The sequence below is a fragment of the Nomascus leucogenys genome, chromosome 10 (genome assembly GCF_006542625.1).
Source record: "Nomascus leucogenys isolate Asia chromosome 10, Asia_NLE_v1, whole genome shotgun sequence".
Taxonomy (NCBI): Eukaryota; Metazoa; Chordata; class Mammalia; order Primates; family Hylobatidae; genus Nomascus; species Nomascus leucogenys.
In genome coordinates this window covers 30,345,321-30,361,361 of record NC_044390.1, presented here as the reverse complement: position 1 = coordinate 30,361,361, position 16,041 = coordinate 30,345,321, and the positions used below count along the sequence as shown (strand labels likewise).

Below are 16,041 nucleotides of genomic sequence, written 5' to 3'. Positions count from 1 at the left end.
AAACTTCTATGGATTTCCATAATTTAATAGATTCATTTAGCTCTAAATGTCTTCAAGCATGTCATAAATCCTCTGAAGTCTCTGCTTTGTAATGTAGCTTATTAATATTCATTATAGCTTGACAATATTCATTGTCTAAGATAAGTTCACTTTTGCTATTCTATTAGTATGTCTAGTGATTTATTTCAAAGATAAAATGAATGTCTTAACTTTTCATTCATGACTTTTTAATCCTGATTTTTTAATCAAAATTTGATGGCAATTATTATCTATTACAATGCATTATTTCCTCTTCCTACACATTTTTCCTTTTTACAGTAAATCCAACATCCTGACATCATTAAAAATATTTTAATAGTAATTATATTTGGACAGATTCCCTTTTCTGAGCTGTTTCTTAATAGTCTCTTAATAGTCAACATGGAACATTTTTAGGCACAGAAAAGATATAGAAAAGATTTTGCTTTGCTTAGTCAAAAGCGTTGAATTCTCCAGTATTTTTTTCTTTTATCTCACCCCTCTCCTACCCCTGGATGGTGACATAGAATTTTATAGGGCAAACTTATATGTATTCCCAAAATATAAATGGAAGTCCAACTATGTATGGTGTGCTTCTGAAAGAGAGGTCTGTTACCCAAAGGTGAGACAGAAGCCATCTTTGGTAGGGCATTTACAACTAGAGGCCTAGTAAATATTTAATCCACAAAAAAGTATGACAGGGAACATTATCTGTGGCAAAAATGTAAATGAACAGTTCTGCCTCTCTCATCCTTAACTTTATCACCCGTAAAATGAAAACAAAATTATCTGCCTCTAGAATTGCTGTAATGATTAACTTGGAAAACATAAATAAAAATTCAGCACTTTGGGAGGCTGAGGCAGGAGAATTACTTGAGGCCAGGAGTTCGAGAACAGCCTAGGCAACATAGCAAGACCCCCATCTCTATAGGAAAAAAGAAAATTTCAGAACTAATCATAAATGCTTTATAAATGTCAGATACCATAATACTTAATAATTTTAAAATCTCAGAATTATGAGAGAAATATAGGCAGATGAAAGAAGAAGAATACACTGGCTATTTGCCTAACACTTGAATGACAGTTAGAGCTGTGTATGTTTTTAAATCCTTTTATCCCAAATTCTTCATTTCATACAAGAGTCTGGTATGATACCATAAAACATGAAAATAGTAAAGTCTGTCGAAAACTGCACCACAAAGAAGAGAGCCAAGAAAATAATTTGAGTAATTTAATCAGATAAGATTCAAGTTTATCCCCAGCTCATTTGCCTTTTATTCTTCATTTCAGTTAGTTACATTTGCACTGGTTATCATCAAGGTTGTGCATGCGCCTTGAAATGTTCACAAAAGGTCCACGATACAGGGGTTTATAATAGGCTATATGTTATATTCAGAATCCCAGGGGAACTAATAGACTCTGGAAATATTGATTAAGCAAGATGTAAAAATCTTATACAGTTTCGTCTACAACAGTTTTAAAGACACGTACAAGCTTCATTTGCCACAAAACTCACAAAAAAGTAATTGATTAAAGAATATCTCTTTTATGCAAAATATACATTTTAGGATATAATTTAATTGATATTCTACTATATACTGACATTGCTTCTTGATCATTGAATAAAAAAATATTCTCATTGCCAGAATTATGTTTTCATAATATTTATAATTGAGGTAATAATGATAAAAGACTTAAACTATGAATAATATTGGTGAGTTTCATTTAAGCTATAACAATTTCCCAGAATTAAACAAATATGTGACTAAACATAGGTCATTTTTGATAAATGAATACTAACAATTTCACAACATAATTGACAAGCTGATTACATCAGTAATTTATAAGAAAATGATACAATCAATTTCATAGATTCAACCAACAAAGTAGAAATAAGGGAAATTAAGACAGAACTATACTACATCAGTATCACTGCCTTAAGTAATTCACAGCACAACCTAATGTGGGCCCGTGAAGAGTAATTCAAAGAAGTGTGGGCCTTACTTGAAACTTCAGAGATGTTGATCATGAATTTGGCTTCTTTTGATGAGAAATGGCCAAGACTGTTGACCCATGCACACATGTTGGTATTTACAGTTGTTTCATGGACACTGGCCAGTCTACAAGCAGAGCACTCTCAGGGGGAGCACCAGATGAGTTCCAGCCACAGTTCTTTTATAAGCTTTAAGTGCCTCATGAAGACGTGAGGATCTCTTCCAAGTGCAACCTGGTCACATCAGGGCACATTCAGCAGCAGAAGTCTGTTTCCAGTATAGTCCTTGGTATGGCTAAATTCCACTGTCCCTTTCTCAGCAGTCAATAATCCATGATAAATTCTGTACAACACTGTAGTCAATAACAGCAGCACCAGACAACATATTAATTCTTTTACCATAAATTTGTGTGTAATTATAATGTTCTATGTGTGGTGTTATCAAAAGAATCACTGTATCTCTAAATGTCATATATGTATGTCTGGATAAATACATTGCTGTACATCTCCAACATGCAGGTCATGCTCTAGGACTTGGGGATATAGAGTAATACATGTTTCGTGGCCAATAATAAAAGTGACAATTGTCTTCCTAACAAAAAATAAACATGAGAAATAGGAATTAATCAGCAGTCTCAAGGATCCCAAATGCCTTAGTAATATTATTTATCCCTCTATTTATTTTACGGCCTTTTTCTTCCCTCACATGCTCAATACATGAGACACACTATTGCTGTTGAATTCATAGGAATGCATAAATAGACTTTCTTCCACTCAGACTGAATATGACTCCCTAAGGATTTTGTTGGAGTGTAGTAATGAATGCTGGTTGCTAGGTAGTAGAAACTGACACTGCAGCAGGCAACCAAGTGCAATGGTGAAATTGCTGCTTAAACCCTGCTTATCAAAAAGATTCATAGTGCCGATTAACTTAGGCAGTCTACAGGGCATCATTAATTTATATACAAAGCAGAGAGGCTGCTCCAAATAGCAAAAAAAGGTATGGAGTCGGGGTTAGAAGGAGTCAATATTAAAATCATAAACATCTTACAGAGGCATTTCTGTGCTTCATGGAGACAGATGGTATATACAGGAAAGACAGGGAGCTAAGACAGACAGACAAGAACAACATACAGGACAAAGCACCTGATTAAACTCTGCCTGAAAATCTGATTAATCTTTTGATTCAGGAATTTAAGCCTAGTCAAAAAAGCCTTCTGTGAACACCAGTGACATTTGATGTTTGCACAAAAAATTAATGAATAAAAATAAAATAAGGGGGTTAAAAAAAAGACACAAGAGCTTTGGGTGATATTTGGCACTCTGCCTCTGAAAATGATGACAAACCCTGTTTTTTTTTTTTTTTTTTTTTTTTTTTTTTTAAAGAGTCTAGAACCAAGCAGCAATTTCTGGCTAAACAATGCAAGCCTGGCTGGCAGTTACCTTTCTCTCATGTTTTGTGCCTTCCCCAAGTCATTAAGTAAGAGATCTGGCCTCGGCTTGCGTGTAACCAGTAATGACAACCTCTTTGCTGTTATCTGTGTGCAAACAACCAGAGACATTCAGAACTCCAATACAGCATTTTTGAAGAAAAGTAAATCAAACAAGAAATTAAACTATTTAAAACATATATTTCTTTCAAATAATAAGAAAAAAATGTCAAGGAGAAAAGTGCCCTCCCTGCCCCACAATTCAACATGCAGAACAGTCGACCAATGCTTTCATATCAGCAGGATGGTTCGATGCAAGTACACATATCCTGAGCTATCCACAGTCCCCGAACTCTGCAACATTGCTTTCAGGTGATAGAGACAAGATGGTCCATGCAAATGAGCTGACACAAGTCATGTTGTGTGCAATCAAGATAGGATCCCAGACATCTTCAGAATGATTTACAGTCACAAGAAATAAAGTTCCAATGAAGTGGTTGGCATTTGGAAGCACACTGTTTTAAATATATCTCCCTGAAGATATGTTTATCTATTAGTGCACTGGTCAATATCTGACACTATCTGTCATTTTATTGCAAAAGGAGATCAGGGCAATTAATAGGAGAAATCTTAGCACTACTTTAGACAATCTTTAAAGCCTGGGTAAGATTCATTAGCTACCCAAGTGGCATTTCTGACTTCAAATTGTAGTATCATGCAAGATTTATACTGTATTAATGGAGCCTGGAGTAACTCTACATTTAATTATTTCCATTATGGGGTAAACAGTACTTGAATTAATACAATTTAGCCGACTGATGCAGTTTGGTTGTTTGGTTTACAAGATAGATGGGATGGGAGATCGAGAGCGCCTCAGAGGACAAGGAGAGTTGTAGGGTGATGTTACTGGAGAGAGCCTCAGAGCATTGCCTGCCAAGCCCGCTATGTTGTTTAAGCTTCGGGATTTTTCATATCCTTTTATGAAAAAATGCACAGACATCAGTTGAAATCAACCAGAATATAGACAGACAAATAATACCATGCAGGGCAATCAAAAGTGCTACTTTCAAGCTCAAAGAAGAATTTGTTTACAAAGAATTTAATATTGAGACAATTTATAACTCTAAAAAAATGAAGCTCATTGTAGTTGCCATTTTGAAAAGATTAAACCAGCCATCACAAATTATGGTTACAATACTTCAAAATCTATTTTTTTCCCAGATTATAGTTAGCATTAATGTAATTTTGGCATATAGAATACTAGAACTCATTTAAGAATTAGGCAAAGCAACTTAAGTAAGATATAAGCTTGACTAATATTTTTAAATTTCAGAATGTGTTCTTGAAAAAAAAGAGAAATAAGTAGGCTACTTTTTCTCTTTTCATTTTTTATTTCCTAAGCCAATAAAGCATACTTAAGTTTAAATGGACAACTCTTTTTCCAGCATATTTAATCTTCCAGCTTTATAGGGTTAAAAGATGATTCTTAAATAATGGCATTTGGTGCCATTATCCAGGTGATGTAGGATGGAATGCCCATTTCTAATTCCTTGGGTAAGAAAAGTAAAGGAAAAAAAAAAGAAAATGAATGAAATATAAATTAAGTCATTATTTCAGTGAAATAAGTTTGAATTTGATTATATGATGTTTTCAGCTGATTTCCACCCCCGACCTTCCCACCCAGGAATTGAGAATAATTTGGTGTTAATTCATCTTTTCTTTCTATTATATCACACCTTGATCTTTTGTTCATGATAGGCACGAACTTACAGAATAAAAGATGCTCTCATAAACTTTAGTCTTATTCGTTAGCTACTTAAGCAACCCTATCAAGGTCACCTTTGGAAATATTTGTATATTGTAGTATTTTTTATTACAAAATATTAGAGGCAGTTAAACGAGGTAGAAAGCACCTAGCATAAATTTTGAAGTGAAATGTCTTAAAGCAAGGCAACTATTAAACTATTAACTAAAAAAGTAGTCATATTACAAAGCTTTGGAGATGAATGTTCTGACAACTTCTTGAAAAATTGTTATAGAACAGGAAAATGAAATTCTTTTTTGGCAATCAAAATTGAGCAAGTAGATACAATTCTAGTGGACTATTTGTCTCCCTTACACTATATGACTTAGTTTTTGGGTTCTAGTCAGACCTGGGTGTACTTGGTGAGTGTGTGAGAAAAAAAAAATGGGTCCATTGTTTTTCTTTATGTACCTTTCAGCTATTCATCTTTAATTCAATCTTTTCATGGAACTTCCAGAGAAGAAGCCATGGATAGCTTTCCTCTTTCCATTGGAAGAGAAAAAGGGACGTATCCAATTATTTTATGCATGAGAAGCCAAGACAGACATAGGTGTGGATTGCAGTAACAGCTCTCTTATGGGGTAAAGCTCTCTTACGGGGTGAAGCTGGACTGGATAAGAAAAGAAAATGATGAACATTCCCCTCCCCTCACAAAATGCACACACATTAACTTTCAGCAGACTAGTTGCTTTCTTAGAGATTTTGTAGATAGAAATTTATGTCATCCATTAGCTATGATAAATGTTCTCTAGCACATAGTCTCTGCTAATTAAATCATTATCTGCCAGTGTTTTTTTAGTATTCTGAGCTATAAAACATGGGAGGTGGTATATATTTCATTTTATGTTGGTGAATGATGGAATAGTTAGTAGGAGGATATCTGAAATAATATTTAAGAATTGCAAGTAATTGGTCCCTAAATAGAAATTTTCACATGCACAGAGGGTTAGTTATTACTGCTCTTCTGAAAAGTGACTGAAAATATAACTTTGGGAATTGTAGAAAAAAATTATCCTATGCCATCGAAGTTGACTGTATAACCTAAAAATGTAAACTAGATGATAAACGTTGATTGGCTTTGATTAAAGGCAAAGTGGTGAATATGCATGAACTAAATGGGCTGTTAATAATTATACATCATCATACAGATTTACAACTCTGTTCTCTACAATCTCCTTGCTCCTACAAGACCCCCAGAAAGGTAAAATTCTCTTTGGCAGTTTTATAGTGTTCATGTCAGTAACATATAAAACTTGGTTGCCATTCTAAATGTTATCTTTCTGAATTATAGTTTTACTATAAATATTCTATTCTGTTTATAGGTCCTATATTTTTAATGACTATAATTTCAGTGCCTATTTGAAAAGGCTTCCTTTCTAATTTAGTAACAAGTATTTATTAGTAAAATTATATATTATTCATATACATATTTTTTCTTTATTCTACATGTTCATTTATGATTAGAAAATTTGATAAAATGTTGCTTAATCAAGGTTTCACTCGAATAGCTGAAAATATAATTCATAAGAGTAAACACTATTGACCTTATTTTGAACTAACATCTAGATATACAGCATTCATTTCAAATAATTCTTAAGAGCATGTGCTTATTTGTGGCAATACTGAAACTACCTACCCATGTGCTATTCACGAGCATGTTTTAGTTTATGTAATATGCTTTCTTAAAACAACAAACATGCATTCTAAGTATTGAGAGTTTACTCTTTTAGAGAATCCTTAAAGTTTTCTTAATATATGCCCAATTACATTCATATTTTTAGCTAGAAGAAAATTCAGTGGGAATCCAGTAATTTATTTTCACTTATAGAGAGAATTTTTAAATATTAAAATCAAATCAGCAGAGAAACCAACTTGAGGGATAAATGAAAGAATTATATAGAAAATAAATGAATAGAAATAACAGCAGAAGTCTATAACCTACATAAAGGGAAACAGGAGAAGAAATGAATAAATTTGTGATAGATAAGATAACCAACTGAAATGATTAAGTGAAGTTAGCCAGAAGTACTACCATGCTTAGTAGGAAAAAACATACAGCTATGAACTACTTAAGCAAGAATAAAAAAGAGTTGATTATGATAAGAAATGACAAACAATAAAAAACTCATGAATAAATTTTCAAAGATGTTCTCACTGATAAAAAAAAGAATTTATATTTGTGAAATAAGATTGCATGTATAAATTTTCCATGCAAACTAAATATCTTATTAATTGCTTTGCTTGCAAAACTTTGCAATTTTATAGTAAAACTTTGTATTTAGATAGTGACTTATAATTTGCAAAGCTTTTTCTTATTCGTGATTTTCTTTGACAGTTTAAAACTCAAAATATTGTCTAACATAGAAGAAAAACATTCTAGAGTTCTTTAAACACATAATCTTAGTATAAATATTGCATGTGATAATCTTATTGAATGCTGCTTAAAAATGTATGTAAATTTAACATGTATATACATTGCATATAGTGATTTAAGTTATTCAATGCATTTAGAACAGCATGTTCTATATAAAATATTATTTTGATATGATGATTATTATTTAACGTATGTACGTATATTTTGCTCAAATACTATGATAATGTATTCACTCTCTTCAAAATATATTTAAAGATTTTTCTAGCACATATTTAATGTAAAACAGTAAACAACCAAATAAATCTATTGAAAGGATTGAAATACATTTTGGTGCAAGAAATAGATGCAAACAATGGAAGTAATTGGAATGGAGAGGTATTTAAAATATTACTCATGAAAGGAACAAGAGTCTTTTGTCTTCTCTTTTAAGTCTCAAAGACATAGAAGCAGAGAAGAAAAATCTAAAGTGATCAAAAGAAATGAAGAGAAGTACAACATGGGCAATAAAATATTTCAAAGAAAAAGGAATCACAAAATAAATATTTGAGCCTTAAAATGGTAAATAATTCAATAGAGAGAAACTCCAATGAATAACAACCAAGCACAGTATTATCTAAATGCAGTTGTGCTAATATGAAAGTTTTAAAGTGGATTTTTATTCTAATTCAGTCAATTACCATAAGACATTATTAAAGTTATTTCCCTATTCTGTCAACGAACAGAGGAAAAATAACTGTGGCAGTAAAGCAACTGGAATTGTCAAAGTAGAAGCTAATAATAAAGCATACCACTTTTGACAAAAGTGGGTTATAATCGTCATGAGACTATTCTTAAAGGGGAGGAAAAGATCCCAATTGTCCTAAGGTTGCAAAGTTTACCAAAAGGGAATAAAAAACCTTTTAGGGAATAGTTTAGACAGTGGTACAATCAAAGAAAAAGGACCCACATGATAAGTGGGAGCTTCAGTATTCTGTCATACTCTTTACCAAAGATGCTCGCCCCACAATTTTTATTCATTCAACCAAGATTTATTATCTTCTAGGTGTCAGGCACAGTTCATGTCTGTTGAAAAATAGTAATAAACGGATTTTTTTATTATTGGTCCTGAAGAAAAATTCTGTAAGTGCATTTTGTGAGTACACAAGTAGGCTTTGAAGTGATTAGACATACTGTTCCATATGACTGAGGATCATGGGCCTTTGCAACCTTGAGACCCTCAGATAAACCACTGGCAAAAACTACCCATGTACTGGATTAGAGACATTAGAGAATGTTTAATGCTTTACTTTGAGAAAAAAAAAACAAAATTGTTTTATAGTCATGAATTACTCATCAAATATGTGCACAGAGCAATTAGTGAGTTTCATTTTTTGCAGTGAAAAAAGATAACTTTTAATGACTGCTGAGTATATTATATTAAAGTAATTGGATAAGTGATTTAATATTTACATATTCCATTCCAATTCTGCCCATAGACAAATGGCAAACCAAAGAAGAGAGAAAAAACAATGAGATGTCTTTCAGATATGACGATCACATAGGTTATTATGTATTTTAACAAGTTTCTAAGGAGAGAAGATGTAATGGAGAGAGGAAAAGAGCACTGCACGCAGTCTTTCCTAGAAAATGATGAATGAGCATTTTACATTACTCCACGTATTTCCAACAGTTTATTGCTAAGTCACCTGTTATGATCTGATTAAATGCATGCCTACCTTTCCTGATCCCTCCATCAGAAGCACACGTGTAATCACCTGTCGTCAGTAGGAAACATGTTTCCCCTCTTCTGTTTTTGTCTCTGGTACTAGAGCGTCTGATGGGGAGCCTTTCTGGGGGTGATAGTGGCGGCTCACTTCCTGTACTGTCGTCACCTGATAACACTGGTCACAGCACCATGCCCATTGACAGACAGTGATGAATGAGGAAATGAGACAGTACAAAGAGTTTACACAGAATGCCGGTAGTCCAGTCACTCGATATACAAAACACAAGAATCACATCACAATAAGAAAAAGAATTTTTATCACTCTTCACGAAAAATTACATGGAGCAAAATGGAAATGTATTGAAAAGAATAGAAGTGTTCTTTGGGAGATTTTAATTCCATTTTGGATTTTATCTAATAGGAAATTGCCTTTCATACAACTAATATGAACTCAAAATAAATGTGAAAATGAAGAAGCACGTGGATTATTGTCTTACAATTTTTGAAGTTATCTATTTACTCTGAATAGGAATAATTAAAAATGGAACCTATTTAAGAAAATATCTTAAGTAAACTTTGTCTTTGTGGTTATTTAAGATACATGCTTTTATTAATTTCTGAAAGCATTGTGTCCAAAGCTCTTAATAAAAATTACTCCAAAGCACACAAACTCCATGTCCAGGTAGTCAATTTTGAAGTGGCAAAATATTTTTCAGCATGCAGTGGAACAAGGCCAACTTCTCCAAATGTCCTTGAAATAAATATCTGTTTACTTCTGTATCCTTGCCAAAGGCTTTCACATCCTATTGGCCTAGATACTAGCTTGTTATTTCAATGTTTACCTGAGATGATAGTGTGTCCTCTTTTCCCATGCCCTTCTTAAGGGCTCTGCATAGATACTTCAGAATAGTTTGATGACAGCAGCAACACAAACTAAACTCTACCTTTCATAAATACGTTCTTAACAGTTGTTAGATATATATTAGCAGAATTTGCATAGCAATCCACTAAATAAGCATAAGGACTGTGAATGAAACTTATAAACACTTACAGACTTCAGCTCCAGCCACATTGTTTTTTCCATTTACCTCATTAAAATTTCTAGAAGCTAAGGAGGGACCTATGTAAATGATGCCTCCCTTTTTCTTAGTTTGTTTGCTTTGTTAGTTGATGTTACTTCTAAATTATGCAAAATTATTCACATAAAAATCGTCATAAGTCATTTTTCTGTAAGAAAAAATGAAATGAAATGTATCTAAGTTATGGGGAATCAATAAACCCTAAATTTTCCTAGTAGAGTAAAAGCTAATTAAATTGTTTAATCTGCAAAATATTTTACCGGTACCAGACAGTAGACAAGAGGTGACACTACTATTACTTCGGCAGTTGAATGTCAATTTCTAGTCGATCAACTCTACATTGTCTATAGCAATGGGGAGGAGCAGAGATTCAGCTAATCTCAAGCAGTAAATCATTCAAAATTCAGTTCTGAGAGAGAGCAGAACCCAATCCATTGTGCCTAAAAAGGAATTCCACTGAGAAATTCAGCTTTGCCATTGAGTGGCCAAAGCAGATCATCTATTCCCTGAAAAATGGTGGGTTAATTATATTACATGGCATGGACCCTCATCAAAGGGGTTATAATGAGATGCCCTACTTAATTTAAGAACAATGAAAATTTAATCAACCCTCCAGGATATTACTAGGGAAGAGCTTTGTTATCAAAAAGGTTATCTTCCATATCACCTGTTTGGAGTTTAGGCCTTTGAAATGTAAGCATCCATTCTTCTTAAATAACTGCTTCTTGTGAATTAGGTTGAGATGCATGGCACCATGTGGCAGAGGTAAAACTGAGACAAACACACCAAGCCAAACGATATGGAAATCAACATTTTGAGGATGAAAGATGAAAAATGGCCAATATCATACCATCACATCGTGCAGGGAAACAAAGAAACATTGGCACAAAAGCAACAAACAGGCAAAAGAAAATATTGGCACCATCAGCAAAGGGCATTCCCACTAAAGCAGGAAAACTCTATAGACCAGCTATGCAGTCTTCTACTTGGGGTTCATTTAGAAAATGCTACAGTCTAGCTATCTATAAGCCTGACACAAACACACATTTCGTGAAGGGGTTAGGGCTGAAAACTCATGAACATTTGCAGGAAAAGAGAATGACTGCCTTCTGCCTAAGGAACATACTGGTCTATAAAGTATTTAATAACATGCATTTGAAGTCCTGCCTTACCTGATCTGTTATGTTCCAGAAGTCGATTGTCTTTGCCCAGACACGTGTCACTCTGTGTACTATTGCAGGCCATATTTAATTCTGTCTTGCAAAAAGTAGGTGAGCTTGCCTGAGGAGCAGGAGGGATGTGCTTCTTTCTTTTCCTTGGAAGTTTCTGCTTTGCCATTGCCAAGGAGTAGTACATTCCAAAATTGTTGACAATGACAGGCACTGGCATGGCTATTGTCAGCACTCCAGCCAGAGCACACAGGGCTCCCACCAGCATGCCTGACCATGTTTGGGGGTACATATCCCCATAACCCAGGGTAGTCATGGTCACTACAGCCCACCAGAACCCAATGGGAATGTTTTTGAACTGTGTGTGCTCACTAGCTGAAGGGTCGTTAGGTTGAGCTCCCACTCTCTCGGCATAGTAGATCATGGTAGCAAATATCAAAACTCCTAGAGCCAGGAAAATTATCAGCAGCAAAAATTCATTAGTACTAGCTCGAAGAGTATGTCCAAGCACCCTCAGACCTACAAAATGGCGGGTGAGCTTGAAAATTCTCAGGATCCTCACAAACCTTACAACCCTGAGGAAGCCAAGTACATCTTTAGCAGCTTTGGATGACAGCCCACTGAGTCCCACCTCTAAGTAGAAAGGTAGGATGGCCACAAAGTCAATGATATTCAAGAGATTTTTGATGAATTCAAGTTTATTGGGTGAAAAAACAATACGGACTAAAAATTCAAAAGTAAACCACACCACACACACTCCTTCTACATACGTCAAGGCAGGATCCGTTTCAATTTCATACTGCAGAACAACACTTGTGCCATTGATGACTGGTTCTGTCTTGTTTTTAACAATATTGAAAGCTTCATGTGTTTCCAGGCAAAAAGTTGTAATTGAAACCAGGATGAAGAATAAAGAAGCAAAAGCAATGAACTGCAGAAGAAAAAGAAATAAAAAAAACCCACAGTGATCTGAATCATAATATACATTGATTCAAATCTAAAAGCAACAATCCCTGTAAATAAAAAAGAATAACAGCATATTTAGAGGTTTCACTTGGATATGACCTAAGAAAAAGAAGATACATGTATGTAACATTAATTAGAGTACACAGGTAATCTATTTCAGGTTCTGTTTTAAGTTTTGCTTTATGTTGGAAAATAATTTATTGAGTTTTTTGTGTAGGAAAATATAACCTGTAAAGAGAACATGAAAATCACTGTAAAGGAATTGCAAATGAAAACACAACAAAACAAAAGAGAAATTTTGATGACCACTTACGATCCTAGAAATCTTTATGCATATGATCAAGTTTTAAACCTTTAAATATAAGGTGCATGACACACTGATAGAAATTTGGAAGCTACCCAAATTTAACTGTAGATTTGTATTAATATATAAAATGTTCTGGATATCATATGGTATCAGCATGAAAAAAAATCTTTGCAATATGTGCTGCCGTGTAAATTACATCAACTTCAGGTGGAGACTCGTCCAAAAGTGCAAATTCAGAGAAGAAGAATAAATAAGACTGAAAGGAGAAAAACCCAGTAAAGGAGCAATTTAAATGAAAATGTCTTCCTCTCTTGAAAATGGATCTCAAAGTGTTAGAGTAACATACTATAAAGTTGAAAGAGTTTTCTTAAATTCAATTCATTTCTTCAGCCAATAATATATGACTACACACACACACCTACCAATACAGAATAATAAAAAAAGCACTCATATAGTTCTTAGTAGTACCATATACTGTTGAAAGTAATTTGCATCATTAACTCACATCAATCCTCATAACAGCACTACTCCTACTGCATTTTACAGTTCAGGGATATCAGGACAAAAAGTTTAAGCTACTTTTCCATGGTCATAAACTACAAAATGATAAGCCTGAGTCACTAACCTGACAAATTTAGCTCCAGATTCTGTTCCCCTCACTTACCAAACTCTCAAATGCAGAATACAAATGTGCTGAAAACCATTTATTTATGCTGGGATCACATACTTCTTAATATTAAAGATCTGAAAACTTGAAATCCAGCTGTTTGAATGAATGGCACTGTTATAGTCAGCAGTGCTAGAGATCACTAGTAATCTGTGATAACACTCAGGTTTAGCATGCTAAATGAACACCAATAGGTTCTTCCTTAAATGTCTAAACAAAAGAGTCATTCAGGAGAAGGAAGTTGTCAGTCAAGCAGAGGGAGGTTCTTACTTGAAAATAATAGAGTAATGCTAAATGACGAGTTAATGGGTGCAGGAAATCAACATGGCACATGGATACATATGTAACAAACCTGCACATTGTGCACATGTACCCTAAAACCTAAAGTATAATAATAATAATAAAAAAATTTAAAAAAATAAACCTATAGCTGGAAACTTAAAAAAAAAAAAAGAAAATAATAGAGTGTATCCAAAATCCAAAGTTGCCCCCAGTATCTAGTCCTCAAGCATGCCATTGGGAAGAGCTGAGACAGTTCAAGAAGAGATTGAAACCACCTCCCTTTTTACCTGGTTGGGTTTTAATCCACCAAAATGTAAGGGGTATACAGAAGGACTAAAATATCTTAGAACTGTAGCTATCTGCCTTAAAGAACCACCTCAAATTACGGAACTTCTACACTGTGCCAGTTAGTACATCAGCTGTATAGTATTCTAAGGCAGGGCATTTTCATGGCTTTGACTTGCTCTCTCATGCACATTTTCCAACTGCTGTAAGTTTTGGCAAGGTGGTCTGACCATTAGCTTTCCCAGACGTTTTATGAGATAATAACATTCTTTTGTCATTCAGTTTTCCCTTTGTACAAGTAAATGTACTATTCTTTTTTAATCAATCATTTGTCATAACACTTGGTATCATTAAGATCCTATGTACACATTAAAAGATAACCTTTCAGAGGAAGAATCAGTTATCTTCTATTCATAAATTACTTCTTAATCTAATCCCAATTTCATCTATAGATTTAGGAGTCATGTTTATTTCTTATTCCACCTAAAATCTTTTGTCATTAGAGTCCTACCAATATGTACCTACTAACTCCCACCCCTCGACTACACTCTTCAACATCCCTACCTTAGACTAAAGCATTTCAGGCATTTACACACCCAGAAGAATCTTCCTAAAGCATTTATAGCTCACGACCTCCTTAGTAATGAGATGTGTGTGTGTGTGTGTGTATTTGTGTGTATTTTGACAAAATTTTGGTTTCTATGCAAATACTTGTGCATAAATAAAACATGTGAACAGCCTATAAACATAAACAGTTCTAAGACACAAAACTTTGAAAACCGCTTGTTTATGTAAGTTGTTTGGCACTTGTATTTATCAAATTTTTATTGGCAATATTTAAAGAACCACATCATGATTTTGTATTTGTATTATTCTACTTTGCTATTTTTATAATTCTGTATATCTTTAGCTTTTAAGTACTTTGTAAATTTGCCAGTGTAATACCAAAGTTGATTCCATTTTCAAGTATTCTTTTATTTTCCTATTATAGTAATATTTTACTATAATATATATTACATAATTTATATAATTAAATAATTATTTATATTATATATAACATATATAAAATATATATAGTAAAATTTTTACTCTAAAAAGAAAATAAAATAATATTTGAAAAACAACTTTGGCATTCTGAGAAAAAGACAACATTCATCTCAAAGGCAGATGATTATTTTGCTTTAAGAACAACCAGAGAGGCCAGGTGCGGTGACTCTCGCCTGTAATTCCAGCACTTTGGGAGGCTGAGGTGGACAGGTCGCTTGAGGTCAGGAGTTCAAGACCATCCTGGCCAATGTGGTGAAACCCCGTCTCTACTAAAAATACAAAAATTAGCTGGGCATGGTGGCGCATGCCTGTAATCCCAGCTACTTTCCCAAGTACTGAGGCAGGAGAATCACTTGAACCCAGGAGGCAAAGGTTGCAGTGAGCCAAGATTGTGCCACTACACTCAAGCCTGGGCAGCAGAGACAGACTCTGTCTCCAATTAAAAAAAAAAAAAAAACCACACAGCCAGAGAGGCAGTGCTTTTATTTGTGAAAGCTAAAAACGCTAGTGATAATCTGGATTCTAATCTTAGGATAATAATCTTAGGATTCTAAGACAGAACAAAAGTATGCTTGACAATAACATAATAGAAATTTGGAAAGTGAGGTTGAATTCTGAAGAGGGGAAAAGGAAAAGTTCTCTAAGGAGAAGGAGGAAGAGCTGAAAGTGTGATGTTCAGCAAATGAGAAATTCCTTCACAGGTCCAGTAGCAGAACTTGAGAATACTAAATTTTAAGATGATGCTGCTTCTGTTTTGCTTTCGGCAAAAGACTATTTTATAAAATGAGCTTGATGTTGATTCTGCTTCAAGGAATGAAGGTAATGGGCCAGCAGAGGACAAAAAGAGGGGAGAAGTTAACCATGGGAGGCGGAATACGTTATAGGTATAAGAAACACAGAAGAGTCATAAAAATA

At 34.0% G+C, this 16,041-nt stretch overlaps 1 protein-coding gene across 16 annotated transcripts in view; it reads right to left on the bottom strand.

Moving 5' to 3' along the window:
* Nucleotides 1–1,235: 1,235 nt before the first annotated feature.
* KCNC2 (potassium voltage-gated channel subfamily C member 2) overlaps nt 1,236–16,041 on the bottom strand; it is a 171,717-nt gene continuing 156,911 nt past the window's right edge. Inside the window, exons 3-6 of one of the 16 annotated variants that reach the window (XM_030819960.1) lie at nt 11,576–12,503; nt 11,071–11,174; nt 9,374–9,499; nt 1,236–4,416 (exon numbers count right to left, since the gene is read on the bottom strand). In XM_030819960.1, the coding sequence (XP_030675820.1) occupies nt 9,380–9,499; nt 11,071–11,174; nt 11,576–12,503 (1,152 nt within the window). In that variant the 3' untranslated portion in view covers nt 1,236–4,416; nt 9,374–9,379. Of the gene's footprint in view, nt 4,991–9,334; nt 9,500–11,070; nt 11,175–11,575; nt 12,504–16,041 lie in introns of all 16 variants that reach the window. The other 15 variants (XM_030819959.1, XM_030819964.1, XM_030819962.1 and 12 more) reach the window with 15 other exon arrangements.